Source organism: Anolis sagrei, chromosome 6 (assembly GCF_037176765.1).
Source record: "Anolis sagrei isolate rAnoSag1 chromosome 6, rAnoSag1.mat, whole genome shotgun sequence".
NCBI lineage: Eukaryota > Metazoa > Chordata > Lepidosauria > Squamata > Dactyloidae > Anolis > Anolis sagrei.
Genome location: NC_090026.1, coordinates 42916809 through 42934102, shown reverse-complemented (window position 1 = coordinate 42934102; position 17294 = coordinate 42916809). Strand labels below are relative to the sequence as shown.

Genomic DNA, 17294 nt, shown 5'->3' with positions numbered 1-17294 from the left:
GGTAAAATGTACCCTTTTCTTTCCCACATTTCCAACATTTGTTGGATCAATTATACATCTTAACTAGTCTCTCTGGAGAGAGATACCATTGCAGGTGCATTTTATAAACATTTTCCTTTAAATGTTGACATGCAGTGTATTTTATTCTTCCATGTCTTTTCCCACTGGGCCATTTTTATCTCTTGGCCTATATTTTGGGCCCATCTAACCAACCATCAATTTCAAGCTTAGAGGCAGCAGTTATCTTGTGAGTTCTTGTTTTAAACCCTTACTCAACTCGACCTGTCTCTCAAGGCTACTTGGGTGAGAAAGAGTTTTAAGATATCCTGGCCAAGTTAACTGTAGTATTGATGGAAAGCCTGGTTTTGCTGTTGCCCAGCCACACCATACTTCAAGATGCCTGTCATTTGGTCCAGCCATCTTTAACACATCCAGCCACACATCCTCTCGGCTCATGTAGTTCCTTAAGGGAATCATTTTCATCTATGCCTATATTCCCCTGTATGTTTCAAAAACTGATTCTGCAGGTGTTGTACTGCTCTTAAAGGTGGTTTAGTGAAGACTATCTTGGCTCAGGCTCTTATTGAAGGGAACGCTCACAGAGGTGGAACAACGCAAAAGTTGGTTAATGTACCTTTTAGATCACAGGTATTACATTTTGAAATACATTTTTAAAATGAAGTTTATGGCATGATGCACTATATATAATAACTCTTTACTGCTATAAATCTGCTATGTAGATTTTATGGTGGGATTTTATTGTGACTGCACCTTGTCCACGGCTCACATGTCTAGTGTTTGTTTTAATGCACTTAACTGTTATACTGGTCTTTGGTTTTATTGCGTTTTTTGGGTGATAATGTAGGAGGGGAAGCAGGTAGGGAAATATATCATGAGTATGACCTGGTACTATTGCTAAAATGTTCTAGGTTTGGGAAAATGTGGTGGCAGAGGAGGTAGAATAGCCTGTGTACTGATATCCCTTTTACGTTAAGCCTACTTTCCAATAGGTGAGTACCAAGTCTGTTTCACTATAATTATTTGAGACTCTCAATCTGGGCAAGGATTTCTGAGAGTTTTCAGCTAACACACCAGGCTGGAGAAGAGTATGTTAGATTTTTGGCGATTTGTCTCCTCTTCCAATCATTTTTGGAACATTTACTGGGCATTTCAGTGAATTATGCATTCTTTAAGGCTCCACTGCTGCATGCCAAGTTGGTGAATGGGCAGTACTCCAGGACTGGATGAATCAGATGTGCCCATCAGGCTTTTGGTACATCTGCAGCCTCATCTCAATAGGCAGAAAGAAGAGGTGCTCAAGTGAAGGCCTTCGATGCTTCTTGCTCTGAAGGAGTTCAACATTCAATCTGTAGTCCCCTTATCACGTATAGCATAGGGTTTTGTGGCTGCCATGGTAACGATTGGCCTGTCTCCGCTTATATCCTGCCTGACATATGCAGCCTATTATACACTTAATTTGATTTTCTGTTCTGGGCTGGCAGATGGTGATCTGTGAGTAAAAGAGCCTCGTGCGGTTCCCTTGTCATGGGCAGATCTCAGCGAATGAGGTTAAGGTGGTTCTGTCAACAGACCAATTGATTTCTGAAATAGAGATGAACTGAATACAGACCCAATCTCTTCTGGCAAAGCTCACTGTCCTGACTTTAGGGCTTACCCAATGCCTTCAGTTTCAGAGGAGTTGGAGCAATGAAATGAATAGAATGGCAGCTAAAGTGCAAACAACATAAGATTTGAGCCACATAAGCCTGCATGTTGCATAAAATTAATGTTAGTGACATAGTCAACAGTCAGGTTTTGTTTATTTTAGTAAATTTGGTGTACTTGTGCTCATTTAGGCCGTTTTTCTAACCTGGAAGAAGACCACATTCTAGATTGCTCCATAGTTAGAAAAAGGCCTTCTTGTGGACTGAAAATAGTTGCAGAGGAAATATTTATTTATTTATTTAAAGCTTTTATATCCCGATCTTCTCTACCTCCGTAGAGGGACTCAGACCGGCTGAGAAATTGCCCTAAGCAAAAAGCAGGTAAATGTTTTGGGAGTAAAAGATCATTGTGCAGGCAGTTGCTTGAGGGCTTTGGGGACTGAAAAACAACCTTGGGAGACATGCAGTCCACATCCACACTTTTCCCACATACAAAAAATATTTAGAATTTTTTAGAAGAGGCTCTCCTTCAAATGGCAAACAAAGTACTAAAGTGCCCTCGCCTATCTGTTTTCTGAATAACTGTGCAGTTGCAATAAGGACCTATACCTGAAAATGAGTGTTAGGACTTACCTAACCTTAAAGGCACCAGATCCCCTCTGATCTTGAAAGCTAAGCATGGCAAGCCCTTGTTAGTACTTGGAAGGGAGATAACTGACACATATGAAATGGTCTGTTTCAGAGGAAGGAGCTAGCAAAACCATCTCTTGAGTACCCCTTGCCTAGGAAACCCCTATGAAATGCATGGGATTGCCATAAATTGACGGGCAACTTAAAGGCACACACACAAAAAAGTCCTCATGCATAAAGTTTTCATTTTTCACAGCCTTCTAACACGTCTTTTAGTAGTTTTCCCTGCTTTCGGAATTGACTTCCCTTTCTAAATTTAAAAATAAAGAATCCAAAATTTTATTCTAAGTCAGTTTAAATCAGCCTTCTCCATATATTGAATTACAGCTTCCGTTGTCCTTAACTAGCATGGCCATGTCTGAAGATACAGGAGATGTAGTCAAATGCAGGTGGGAGGCACTGTGTAAGGACAGCTGATTTCAGAGCAGTGGATACCATGAAAGAGATACTTTTCCTGATTTCACAAAGTCACATGCAACATGGAAAAGCTTTAGGTTAACTTTTGTTTAGCTGTTTTCCTTCTTCCTTAATGCTCTTGTTTCTAATCTTGCTTATTTACAGACTTCCCAGAGTATCAAGGACAGTTTAGAAAGAGAAATTGTTGAATACAACTTTAAAACATCCTTTTTTGACATATTTGTAAGTATTCTGATGAAAATGTATTGCATAGCAGTAGATTTCCCCCACCTTTTTGACCAGAGAGAAATGATGTTTCTGAAGGAGGTACAAGATCAGGAAGGTGTCATGTGGGTGGATGTAAAACTAAGCAATCAGTTGGTTTTTGTAAAACCCTTTGTCTTTCTTTGCCATAGTTCTGTGAAGCTCTGAAAAAAGTCTGTGTTCCTTATAATTGTGCTTGATTTATAAAGAATTTAAACTATTTTGTATCTTGGAAAACTTCACTGTTGTCTCTTCATGATCTTGTATTTTTTATATAAGATCTTGGCTTTTTTCCGGTTCTCGCTGCTGCTTCTCGGATATGCCGTCCTAAGACTCCGTCACTGGTGGGTGATAGCGGTAAGAGACTACCTGCCTTTGTCATTCAGTTACACCCAAAGAGATATTTATAGCTGTTAGAAAGATAGTTCTGGTGTTTTTAATGGACTTTTCTCTTCTCTCCCCTCTTCTTTTCTATTTCTTTAAGATTACTACACTCATATGTAGTGCCTTCCTGATACTGAAAGTTATCTTCTCAGAGGTAAGTTTGTGATAATGTAGCATCTAGTCGAATATTGGTGGTCAGTTTTGAAAAAACAAGTGTAGGTTTTCATGTTGCAGCTATTAATATTAGCAAATGCTATATGTTCCAAAATAATTACACTGCAACTTGTTGGTTTGTGAGAACAGATGTGTGGTTACAGATGCTTTAAGTCTGTAAGCTATATGCAGAAGTAGTTTCCAAAAGGCACCAAATCCCCAAAATATTGGAATATGAGTTATAGGTGACAGCACTTGTTGGTTAGGAGTAGAATATTATCTACAGATCAAAACTATCAAAATGTTTCTTATCCCTTCAGTACGGTGCTTGAAAAATTGCATATTATAGCAAAAGAATGCACACCTTCAGCACATTTTTCTATTCCTGTAAAAAAATTTCAGATGGATTTGGTACCTTTTGGGCACAAACTCCACATATCAGTAGTGTTCTGAGTGCTTTTGGGGTGCCTAGTCCATCTTAAGTGATTTCTGTTACCGTATATACTCAATTATAAGTCGAGGCACCTAATTTTACCACAAAAACTGGGAAAACGTATTGACTCAAGTATAAACCGAGGGTGGGAAATTCAGCCACTACTTCTCAATTTCAAAATAAAAATAGATACCAATAAAATTACATTAATTGAGGCCTCAGGAGGTTCAGTGTTGTTTAATATTTACATAAAACTGCAATTTAAGACTGTCCAACTCTGATAAAACCATTATTCTAGCCTCCTTCAATGTAAATGTGCTTACATATCCTTCCAATCATAATAAAGAGAGCAAAATAATAAATGTAATAATAATAATGATAAATAGTGTAAAATAATAAATGTAATAATAGAGAATAAAATAATAAATGTAATAAAAATAATAGAGTAAAATAATGTAAGTGTAATAATATCCATAATAATAGACTAAAATAATACATGTGATAATAATAGAGTAAAATAATAAATGGAATAAAAATAATAATAGAGTAATAAAATAAATATAATAAAAATAATACTAATAATAGAGTAAAATAATAAATAACCTTGGCTCGAATATAAGCTGAGGGGGGCTTTTTCAGCTTAAAAAAGGGGTTGAAAAACTAGGCTTATACTCGAGTATATACAGTAAGTTCTTTGTTAAATTTCTTCTTTTCCTCTCCAACAGCTGCTGAACAAAGGAGCTTTTGGCTACCTTCTGCCTATTGTTTCCTTTGTACTTGCCTGGCTAGAAACATGGTTCCTAGATTTCAAAGTCTTGCCTCAAGAGTCTGAGGAAGAACAATGTGAGTCTTGAGTGAACATGGATGAATCTCCCCTTTTGCCTGGCATTGAACAGCCTTACGTGTATAATGTGCTGTGTGTTGACAGGAAGAAAACACCTGGGACAGATTTACTGCTTTGAGAATTCTACAGGGGTTTTGCAGACACCAGAAAATAGAAAACAAAATTGAAAAAAGAGAGTTGTTTAATGTTAAATGGCATTGTGTGTATGTGTGTGTGTGTTTGCGCCTTGAGTGCTTTGTGAGCACCTCCCAAGTCTCTCTCGGAGATGATTGCGTGGTATAAATAAATTATTATTATTATTATTATTATTATTATTATTATTATGTAAGCCCTAGAATACATTTTACTCCTGACCCCCCCCCCCACCCCCCACCAAAAAAAAAAAAGATAATGGGATAAGTATATTAGAACTAAGCAAGTACTTTAAAGCTTCTATTGAATTAGGAGCACAGTCCGGATTGCTTACGGGAGAAAAACATTAGATGCTTAATTGCTTTGTAGATATGATAGGTAAAGAGGCCATTGGTCTATCGAGATAAAACATTTCAAACAGAAAGGCCGAGATAAGCAGCTTGGCCAGATCCCCTACAGGGCAGAGATAAGTAGCCCTTTCTGTGCAAAGGTGTTTGCTTGTCTTGAGCAGCAAGGAACTTTCCTCCTGTGTTACTGTCCAAATTCATCCTGTATTAACTGGGTCACTTTGGAGTTTGTTGTGCAGATTAGCGATAGCGTGAGGTGCAGAAGGGGTTGAGGAGATGAAGGAAGGTCCAAGTGTACTTCTATGAACATGAAGGTTTGAAGGCTAGAAGGCTGGAAATTTGTAGCATAAGTTTGGAGAAAATCACAATCTGTCCCTTTATCTATGTGTTTTGCATTCTCTTCACCCACCAAAAGTGCATTCTGGTGTGAAATACCATTGTAGTTCAGTACATAGAACACACCGGGATGAAATAGGTATAGCCCTGCAGATGTTGAGCTGTAACTCTTGGCATTCCTTACTAGTAGCTCTACTGGCTAGCACTACTACAAACAACTGCAGTCCAACATCTGAAGAGTTTCATAATACTTATATAGAGAGATCATGGGTTGAATTGGGAAGACCCAGACTGAAGACATACAGCCATCAACATCCCTGCAGGATCTTAGGCCATACAGTAGATTCATTGGTGGCAAAAGTAACTCTTTTGTATTACAACTTCCTAAAAGTCCTGCAACTAACTTGGCTGGTGGCCATGTTAGCCGAGGGATTTTGAGAGCTGTTTTTTTTTAAAAAAGTAATGTTTCTAAACTGTGTGCTTGACTTAATAATAATAATAATAATAATAATAATAATAATAATCTTTATTTATATACCACCCTATCTCCCCTAGGGGACTCAGAGCGGTTTCCATATGCAAAATAATACAAAAACACACAATATAAAACAAAAACATAGGCATAAACTGTTAACACAACATATACATTAAAATCAATTTAAACCAGTTCCGCTCTCTTCTTCATGCAATGTAAGCTGCCAGGGGCAAAGATTTCAATAAGGAGCCTGGACTATTTGGAATGGGCTGGGCCAAGGCTAGTGCAAGGTGAAGGGGAAAATGGGGCTGGCTGAATGCTACAGTGCAAGGATCGGTCTCAGCAATGGCTCTACTAGGGGACCGGGGCCACTCAATTCCAGGGCCAATTAAAGGACTATTAAAAAGGTCTGGGCCGAAGAAAAGGTGCCCTCAGATGACAGGGAATTGTGGAATGGATGGGGTACAAGGCCAAGTCCTAACTATTGGACCAAGGGCTTGAGACTAGTCATTATCAAAGGCCTGATGAAACCACCAAGTCTTCAAGTTCTTATGGAAGGAGATGAGGGATGGGGCCAGCCTTATCTCCTTGGGAGGGCATTCCAGAGGCAGGGGGCCACCACCAAGAAGGCCCTCTCCTTCATCCCCACCAACCAGGCTTGAGACCTAACCTTCTTTTAAGTATTGTAAGAATAAAATGCTTGACTATGGACAAGAGTATTTTATCCCAAGCTACTGGAAAATGCCAGGAAAAGTCCCTATCATTCCACCACAGCTAGTAAGAGTTGTTTAGCAACTTGGCACCATAAAAAGTACACCACACTCTGTTTCTAATGTTTTGCTCCAAATGTTAGATTAGAAGTCTCCAAAATTTCCAGAATGCTGGCCAGTATCTTCATACAAACTACTCTTTGTTAAGAATCTATTAACTGCAGTTGTTGAGCCTGAAAGGCTGCCAAGTGTATCTGTATTTTCTCTCTCTGTACTATGCTTTCCTCTCAACCCTGATAGATCTTAACCTCAGAATCCCAGTCAGAAGATCAGTTTTTGCCTTTCTCCAGCCCTTATGCAGTCAAGTGGGCCTTCATAATCTGTCGATCTGAGATCTTTCATTAAGCAAGGTTCCAAATTGGGCTTTGGCAACATCACAGTTGTTCCCAGTTTATATAGGGATGTGCAATTTCCGAGACTATAGCCTGTTTTCTGCAAGCATAGATTTCCTTATTAAACTTTCCCACTTACAGGCTGAATGAGGGATGTAATGTAATTTTGAATAAAACCAACTCTTTGTGCTGTTTATTTCCCCCAGGGTACTTGGCAGCTCAGGCTGCTGTCGCACGTGGGCCACGTCTTTTCTCAGGTGCACTCTCTGATGGCCAGTTCTACTCTCCTCCAGAATCCGTCGCAGGTGACTGGTGTTTCTTCCTCTGGGGCAGGAGGGGGCCTACTAGCAAGCTTTCATATGGGTGTATTTGGCAATCGGTTGCTATAATTAAATACTGACAGGTCAGGAGACGGAATTAGTATCCATTCCAAATATGAGCAGAGTGAGGGCCCTTCCACACAGCTCTATAACCCAGAATATCAACGCAGAAAATCCCACAATATCTGCTTTGAACTGGGATATCTGAGTCCACGCTACCATATATTCCGGTTCAAAGCAGACAACGTGGGATTTTATTCAGCTGTGTGGAAGGGGCCTGATATGAAAGCTGCAGATTTATTTATATGACATTATGGCTTTCTTCCTTGAACTGTAAAATAAGTCTGTTGTCATAGCTGATGTGAGCAGGCTCTCTTCTCTTGGTGAAATGATTAACAAAGGAACAGGCATAAATAATCAGCTAGTTTGGAAACCTCACAGACCACACAATCTTTGAGGATGCCTGCCATAAATGTGGGTGAAATATCAGGAGAGAATGCTTCTGGAACATGGCAATACAACCTGGAAAACTCCCAGCAACACAATCATCAGCCCATTTGCCCTGTTTCTGCAGTACTCATGTGTCTTCCCTTTTTTCACCAGAGAGAAAGCAAAGGGTTACATCAGTCAAGTGTTTTTTGCAACATACTGGAGAGTTGAAGGAATATATTAATTAAAAGTTTTTTTAAAGGCCCAAGTCCTTAAGTGTACAAGTAGCAGTCTTCTATATCCCCATGTGAAAAACGACAGCCTTCCAGCTGTTGCTGGGCCTCTAATTCCATCCCATTCACCTTTGGCCACATTGCTGGGGCTTAGCAATCCAACTTCATTTAGCAAGCTTTACCTTCCCCACCTTTGCTCTGTGAGATTCAACACTCTAATACCATACTTGTCCCCAGGAGAAGTGAATTTGAGTGAATAAGTTTGTGACATGTTTCTGCTTTAGTAAGTCTTTAAAAATCCTAAAATCTCCCACACTGCAAGGCTGCTGTTGTTTCTGAGTCCTTGCTCTGGCCTTCCCCTTTACTTTGGGGCAGTGACACATGCTGAAACAGCAGAGAACTGGTTCCTCTGAGAGTGAGTAATTCCCTCTAACACTCAAAAACAAAATCAGCATTTGATAACCCTTACCGTGGAACAACTAGGGGAGCAGTAAATAGCTGCAATTCATTGTTGCCTAAAGATGATTTGAGTGGTCAAGAAGTCACAAGATTTCAGGAATAAGGAACTGCTGGAAGTTGTACTGAACTTTAGAATTCTAAAACCTATGCCGCTTGACTTTTACATTTTTCTCTGTTTTGTCTCCACCTACAGGATCAGATGATTCAGATGATGAACTTTTGGGTAAAAGGGCATTAACTGATGAGGTATGAACAATAATAATAATAATAATAATAATAACAACAACTTTATATTTATACTTCTCTATCCCCCCGAGAGGATTCAGAGCGGTTCCCAGGTAACATCACAAAACATACAAAGTAAAACAACATAATCATAAAATTAATAAAACAAAACATAAGCATAAAAATTGTCACCATAACACACATATATTAAAAGTAATCCTGCCTGTTCAAGGCAATTAAAAAATTTACAAGGCCTGGCCAAGATTTGTACAAGCCCAAAAATTCTAGGGGGCCCGGAAATTAAGTGCAATGCTATGGCAGGCAACAATAATATTAGGTACGGGTCTGTGGCTGTTCATTTCGGAGCCAATTAGAGGAAATAATCTGGATAATTTGTAGGAAGAATAAAGCTGTATTCGACAATGTGTAAGACTGAGTTAGAACTGGTCATTTTCAAAGGCTTGTTGAAACCACCAGGTTTTCAGGTTCTTACGAAAGGAGGGGAGGGATGGGCCCTGTCTTATTTCCCTTGGAAGGGCGTTCCAGAGGCGGGGGGCCACCACCAAGAAGGCCCTCTCTCTCGTCCCCACCAACCGTGCTTGTGATGGAGGTTGGACCGAGAGGAGGGCCTCCCCGGAAGATATTAGAGTTCGTGCCGGTTCATAGAAGGAGATGTCATCGCAAAGATAGGCAGGGTCCGAACCATTTAAGACCCCTTTTGTGTTTCCTTCCAATCAGGCTGCAATGCAGGACATCAACGATTGTTTGTCCTCAAAATAATTGGCTAAACGTATTATGGTCTTGAGTATTAAAAGTATTAGTGGTGCAGCAGGTTAAACCGCTGAGCTGCTGAATTTGCTCACTGAATTTGCTGTTCGAATCCAAAGAGCGGGGTAACTTCCCATTGTTAGCCCCAGCTTCTGCCAGCTTAGCAGTTTGAAAACATGCAAATGTAAGTATATCAATATGTACCGCTTCTGTGGGCATGTAATGGTGCTCCATGCAGTCATGCTGGCCACATGACCTTGAAGGCGTCTACGGACAATGGAGGTGAGCACCACCCCCCAGAGTTGACTTAATGTCATGGGGAAACCTTTTATTAGGGTCTTGGTGTGAGAAAATAGAAATGCAGATTCTTGGATATCTTTTGGAAATTAATCCTTTGACTTTGAACTTCAGGCTGTGGGAACTGTGACCCTCCTGGTGTTACTGGGAGCCATCCCCATTCAGATTTACTCAGTATAGAGCTTTTTCTTTATATGAAGCTTAGGAGTGCTGTAACGTGACCCTACTTCTGGGCATAGGAGAAGGCGAGAACTTGTTGTTTTTTTCATTCTAAAATTGATAGTGAAAGAGATACATTCAAACACTGTCCAAACAGACCAAATCACCACAATGACTTGCAGCCTCTCTTTTGATTGAAGTGAGGAATGCTGTAAGACTGATATCACGTGAGATGTGAACCAGGAAATACCTAGGTAAAACTTTCGCTTAGCTGTATGAAAGGTAAAGGTTTTCCCTTAAAATTAAGTCTAGTCAAGTCCAACTCTGGGAGGTGGTGCTCATCTCTATTTCTAAGCTGAAGGGCTGCCATTATCCATAGACGCCACCAAGGTCATGTGGCCGGCATGACTTCATAGAGCGCTGTTACCTTCCTGTCAGAGCGGAATGTATTGATCTACTCACATTTGCATGTTTTCAAACTGCTAGGTTTGCAGAAGCTGGGGCTAACAGCGGGAGCTCACCCTGCTCCCTGCTTTCAAACAGCGAACCTTTCAGTCAGCAAGTTCAGCAATTCAGCGGTTTAACCCGCTGCAACACCGGGGACTTCTTGACAAACACATTAGGATATGTCAAGTGCCTGTTTCTCTGTTTCCACCTGTAATACAGGTGTAATACTGACTTGCCTTAATTAAATAAGGCGTATGTGATATGATATGCAGCATTTCGAACCTTACAAAATTTGCTGCATATACAGGGTGAGGCAGCATAACTTCCTTTTTAAAAATGTGTGCCATTCAGTCGGTTGAAGACATAGCGGAGCGTTAGTGGTCTCGTTCGAGAGGCAGGAGTATAAAGTTGTGTCCTGACACAGTTCAGTCGCCATCATGCGTTGGAACAGTGAGGAGTGTGCTTTTGCCGTTGAGGCCTACTTTTCGAGCGGATTTGGAGTGGCCGGCCCGCTCTCCAGATTTGGCTCCTTGTGATTTTTTTTAATGGGGTTTTTTGAAATCCCGTATTTATGTAAACCATCCAAGGACCCTACAAGATTTGAAGACCAACATCCAGGAAGAAATTGCCAATATAACCCCTGCTATGCTGGCAAGAGTCATGACAAACACCAGAAATCGGTTTACTCAGTGTATGGAGAATGTGGGACGTCACCTACCTAATTTGATCTTCAAAACTATGTAAAACAAAACTAGGTATGCGCTTACATACATACATATATATATTATATCTTATTCATAAAATGGGTTTTATTAAGTTTTGAAAAAAGGAAGTTATGCTGCCTCACCCTGTTTATAAAAATCAGGAGAGCTAGTGATAGCCAGTTTGAATGTTGGACTACAGTTCTGGAGGCCAGAATCTGAATTGCTCCCCAGAGTGTGACCCTGGGCAAGTCACACTCTCAGAAATTCCTGTTATAAGGTCACCTTAGGGTCCCAATAAGTCAAAATGATTTGAAGGCACATAACAACAAAGTTGACTTAATATATTGCAGCACCTTCGGTCTTTACTACAGAATCCTGTAGAACCTTTGAAATTAACGGAGAGAGCAAAAATCTATATAAATAATGTTTGTTTGTGGAATTAACATAACTCAAAAACCACTGGACGAATTGACACCAAATTTGGACACAATACATCTATCAGGACAAGTGACCATCACTCATAAAAACAATGAAAAACATAGCAGAAAAGGCTTAAAACACACACACACATATATATACACTACACACACATATACACACATTCACAAATATACACATATATGCATACACACACACACAAACATATACACAGATTGGGCCACAGCAACGCGTGGCTGGGGATGGCTAGTGTTAACATAAGCATGTACGGATTCACCAGTGATGAAGTGGACTGGGATCCATGAAGTGGGCTTATGGTAGAAATTCATTTCTCTCTTTTAGTCTCAAATGTGATTTCTTTATTCCGTTTTTCACTTATGCAGATTATCATAGCTTTGTCTTCAAAAGCATTCATGATAATATCCGTTTTCGCTGTCCTCATTCCACTTTACCAGATGCATGGAGTGTATTCCTGGTTGAAGAGACAGCAAATATAAAGCAATGAGATTAAGGAAAAGAAGATGCAGAGAGTCCAGACATCAGTAAATATTATATTAGCCATAGCCATCCACAAAACCCTTTGTTGATATTAGTATTTTCTGAAATGCCTGTGCATTGATAATGAGAGGCCTGGCATGCAAACTATAGATTCAACATTTTTTAAAACAGTTTATTTTAGTTATGGTACATAACAAAACAACAAATCATAGGAGATATAGAACAATAATAATGATATATAAAACAATATAGAACAATAATATTGATATATATGCCTATCTACCTTAGTCTGACATTGAGTACATATTATTATCAGTTGCTTAACTTTGCTAAGTTAACTACAGATTCAGCATTGACTTCCCTGTCCTCTGTGGCATCAAAGTTGATACTTACAAGTTGAAAATCTGCCCTGTTTGTGGATTCTGATAGTAATTAGATGTTGTTCATACTCCCTTTCTGTAATTAATAACTTTCGATAAGCCTGTCCAAGACTGCTCTGGGTTTATAATTTAATTCAATTGCAGACATAATAACTCTCTATCCATTATTATACACAAAGGATGGATGTTGCTTTCTGGACCAGACAACTTCCAGGGAAAATCTCCATGGCTTCTTGTGATTTGTTTATCTTCATCCAGCCCTAGGCATAACTATTATAAAATTGTATAAATGTTTAAAAACTTCTGAAATTGTGTAGGAAAGTGATTGTTGCAGCTGAATCCTCAGTGCTATTACCCTCTTTGAAATCAGAGTCGTTGGCTTTGTAAAACAGGAGAAATATGCCTTGATTTGGCCACTTCAAGAGGGCTGAAAAGTGTGCTCCCTGAAAAGTGTTGTCATCCTGTTCACCACTTGGGGGCAGTATAATTCTATTGCAGTCTAAATTAGTGGCTGTAATTTTCCCAAAGTTGCTGCATTGGTACTTTATCCCTGTATCATGAGTTGAGATGCCAATGTTGCCAGTATTTGAGGGCTTGGCTGTGTTCAGAAAGGGCGATTTTGTTTCTAGTGTCAAGAGCTTGAGTTGCATCCTTCGCTGTAGTCGTATCCTCCATTGTAGAAACAATGTGTCAGGAAAGCACAATTTTTGGTTCTGCAGACATTTTAGTTTGAATCTGCATTATATGGTCACTGTAGGCCAGGCATGGGCAAACTTGGCCCTTCTGGGTGTTTTGGACTACAACTTGCATAATTCCTAAGAGCCTATCGGCTGTTAGGAATTGTAGGAGTTGAAGTCCAAAACACCCGGAGGGACCAAGTTTGCCCATGCCTTCTAGACCCATATCATGCCATTTAACTGCTTCAAACTGCACTATATAGATCTGCACTGCATTATTTGGCAGTATAGCTCCAGTTTTTGAGCATGGACAATGATAAAGGATTAGAGGACTCAAAAGGTTAAGAAACACCCAGGCAGTCAAGTTTCCTTGGCATATATCAGGGGTCCTCAAACTAAGGCCCGGGGGCCAGATACGGCCCTCCAAGGTCATTTACCCTGCCCTCGCTCAGGGTCAATCTAAGTCTGAAATTACTTGAAAACACACAACACCAACAATCCTATCTCATCACCCAAAAGCAGGCCCACACTTCCCATTGAAATACCAATAAGTTTATATTTATTAAAATTGTTCTTCATTTTAATTATTGTATTGTTTTTAAGTGTTTTTTGCACTACAAATAAGATATGTGCAGTATGCATAGGAATGAATTCATTTTTTTTTTCAAATTATAATCCGGCCCTCCAACAGTTTGAAGGACTGTGACCTAGCCCTCTGTTTAAAAAGTTTGAGGACCCCTCATGAATCAAAGAAAGCAGGCTACAGAGTCACAAATACCCTGCTTAATACATATTCCCAATTAATAGTTTAGCTTTTCTTTAAAAAAATACATAAACATTAAATACTGCAGAAAGCAATCACATTTTTGGAAGAAGTATTGCAGCCTGTATGAGACAAAGGAATTGGTCCTTCTGTGCAACTTCTATAAATAAAGTATGTGTTAGGTTTTTCTTCTGTAGAGCACTGTTTTCTATTTTTGCAAACATAATCAATTACTTGACAAAGTTGTATGGCAAAGTAATGTTTCTTCCCCAAATAACTTTTGCTTAAAACCCTTTCTCCCATAAAGTTGCTTCCATTTGCATTGAGGACAATACTTTAGTAAACCTGCAGCGGTAACTTTTCTGTAAATGTTAACAAGCATCATTGTACCACCACCCCTTCCCTGTCCTGCGAGAAAAAATGCAGTCTATGAAATCTGAGATATCAGAATATATTGGAATTGGGACTTGTGCAATGCTTAACTGTATGTCATGGTTTATCCTAGGAGAGGGAATATGTTCGGCAAGGAAAGGTCGCAATGGAGGTGATGGATCAAATTTTAGCTCAGGAAGAGAACTGGACATTTGAGAAGTGCACTGTAAGTTTGTGATTCCTGGATGATTTAAGAATGAAAGTATTAATTAATAAACCCAGAGAATGAGAAGGGTTGTTCCAATCTTTCTGAATGTCATTTAGCATACATTTATACCATAATAATAACAGCTACTACTGCTACTGATAGATGCTTTTGAATTGTGGTGCTGGAGGAAAGTTCTGAGAGTGCCTTGGACTGCAAGAAGATCCAACCAGTCCATACTTCAGGAAATAAAGCCCAACTGCTCATTGGAGGGAAGGATACTAGAGGCAAAGTTGAAGTACTTCGGCCACATCATGAGGAGACAGAAAAGCTTAGAGAAGACAATGATGCTGGGGAAAGTGGAAGGTAAAAGGAAGACGGGCCAACCAAGGGCAAGATGGATGGATGGCATCCTTGAAGTGACTGGATTGACCTTGAAGGAGCTGGGGTGGTGACGGCCGACAGGGAGCTCTGGCGTGGGCTGGTCCATGAGGTCACGAAGAGTCGGAAACGACTGAACGACAACAACTACTCCTACCTTATTTTTGTATCCCGCCTCCATCTTCCTAAAGAGACGTAGGGTAACTTACATGGGGACGAGCCTGAACAGACATAAATTAAAAACACAATGCAATAAATTTAAAAACAACATCATAAAACAACCAATAGCCTGAACTGTAATAAATACTGAACACTCTCTAAAGATAGGAAACCTCACCATGGGGTGAGAAATCCTCTAATGTCTGTTGTCGATGTCTCCCATAAGGCAATGTTTAATTTTCAGAGGGAGGTAGCTGGTATGTGTGTCTACTCCCCATCCCACAATATGATTTTTTTTGCGCTCAAATAGTGGTGCTTCCCACATTCTGGCTATTTCTCTATGTTCATGTTATTTCTATTCCTAATAGTAAAGTGGATTCTGTATGGTACAAAGATGGCTGGAAAAGTTCGATGCACCTGACCCTTGTTTTCCTCATATTTGGAGCTGGAAACCGAGACTTCTCACTAAGGCTGTCTGGGTCCTGAAGTGGCACTGAGGAACTTGACTTTTGTGGGGGAATTTTTCCATTTCTTAACCATTGGTAAAGACACCAGGTGTTTGTCAGTGCTATCTCAGGCTGCTTATTCCACATCCCTAAACTTTAAATTGGAATGGGAGGAGGAGGAAGTTGGTTCAGGGAGGTTATATGAAAGGTGAAAAGGAAAAATTGTGAAGTTGATGGTCTCTGATGATCCCACCAATCAATTTTAGCATTTGGCAGAATTTTGATTACAAAATTTATATACGCTGAAAGAATATCCCTGCAAATTAAAAAAAAATAAAGGGGAAAAATCCTAAAACATAGAGAAATAACCAGAATGTGGGAAGCATCACTATGTGAGGGCAAAAAAAATAAAAAAAATAAAAATAAGTGTCACAAAATTTGGTGACTTGGGAGGGCTGCATACAGCCTCCGCATTGCCAACCCATCCTGTACATCTATAAGCAGCATAAGCCATTGTTCACGTTGACACTTGGCAGACAAATTAGAAGATAAGTATGGCATTGGGCAGACTAGAAGTCTGACCAAATTAATATCGAGGAAAGGTGATATAGCCCTGCATACTTTCATTGAAATGATACTGAGAAGCCTCTCTGCCCTGCAGCACTCACATGCCTTCCATGTTTTTTCTTGCAGGAATTTGGTGACACAATTCACTCACTTGAAATGCCGTACCATGGCAAGATTTTTATTCTCAAGGTAAGGTGCCGAGATGGCTTTTGCTTTTCTTCTAGAGAGTTTGCCCTGAATCAAATGCCACAATTGTTTTTTATTCTTTCTCATCTCCTGTCACCTTAAGTGAGAAGAGTAGGGACAGACAGAATATGAAGAAAGGTCTAGAAGAAATGCTTTCTTTGGGTCTCTAGGTGAGGTAATGGTGTGGGTGCGATGTTTGGTGCTTGGTTCTTAACCAAATAGTGTTCTCCTCTTGTAAGAAAGTTATTTTGCTTCTTGCTGCCAGTTCATTGTCTGATCACTTTGTCCAGGGTGAGCAGTGTGCCTGAAAACATGTTAATTTGTCTCCATTTGAGACTCCCTCTGTTCTTGATGTCCAAGCTTTTGCTTGAGGGGTTTGAAATTAAGTTACTTTTTAATTACCCGGGGGGAGGGGTGTCACTGTTGGAAAATTGTAGGCTACAAGCATGGGGTATTTAACCAGGGTTTTTTGTTTATTTTCCATTGGCTTTGGTGAACTTCAGTCCTCTCTTGAGAATCTTATTCCCTGTTCTTTAAATGTATTTATATATATATATATTTATTTATCTATTTATTTACTATGTTTGTATACCACCTTTCTCAGCAGGCGACTCGAGGTTTACAGTCATCAACAATTCAATGCCCAATATCATAAAATACAATTAAAAACATTAGCATATAATATAAAACCATAGCAAGATCAATAAAAATATATCATCAGCATTTCCTTGTTTAAACATTGTCCAGTCACATCGTCCAGTTGTTCCGCTTTCCTATGTCTGTTACACTGCATCTGCAAACGCTTGCTCAAAAAGCCAGGTCTTGACTTTTTCGGATTATTAAAAGGGAAGGGACCGATCTGATATCCCTAGGGAGGGTGTTCCATAGCCGAGGGGCCACCACTGAGAAGGACCTGTCCCTCATTCCCGCCAGACGTATTTGTGACGAAGGCAGGATTGAG

The 17294-nt window shown here is 39.7% G+C and overlaps 1 protein-coding gene across 1 annotated transcript in view; it reads left to right on the top strand.

Moving 5' to 3' along the window:
• The window catches only part of STARD3 (StAR related lipid transfer domain containing 3), a 46069-nt gene that overhangs the window by 17955 nt on the left and 10820 nt on the right, over positions 1-17294 (top strand). The window contains exons 3-10 of the mRNA XM_060781073.2: positions 2916-2993; positions 3294-3371; positions 3499-3552; positions 4710-4827; positions 7427-7525; positions 8855-8907; positions 14523-14615; positions 16274-16336. Of these exons, the coding sequence (XP_060637056.2) occupies positions 2916-2993; positions 3294-3371; positions 3499-3552; positions 4710-4827; positions 7427-7525; positions 8855-8907; positions 14523-14615; positions 16274-16336 (636 nt within the window). The remainder of the gene's footprint in view (positions 1-2915; positions 2994-3293; positions 3372-3498; positions 3553-4709; positions 4828-7426; positions 7526-8854; positions 8908-14522; positions 14616-16273; positions 16337-17294) is intronic.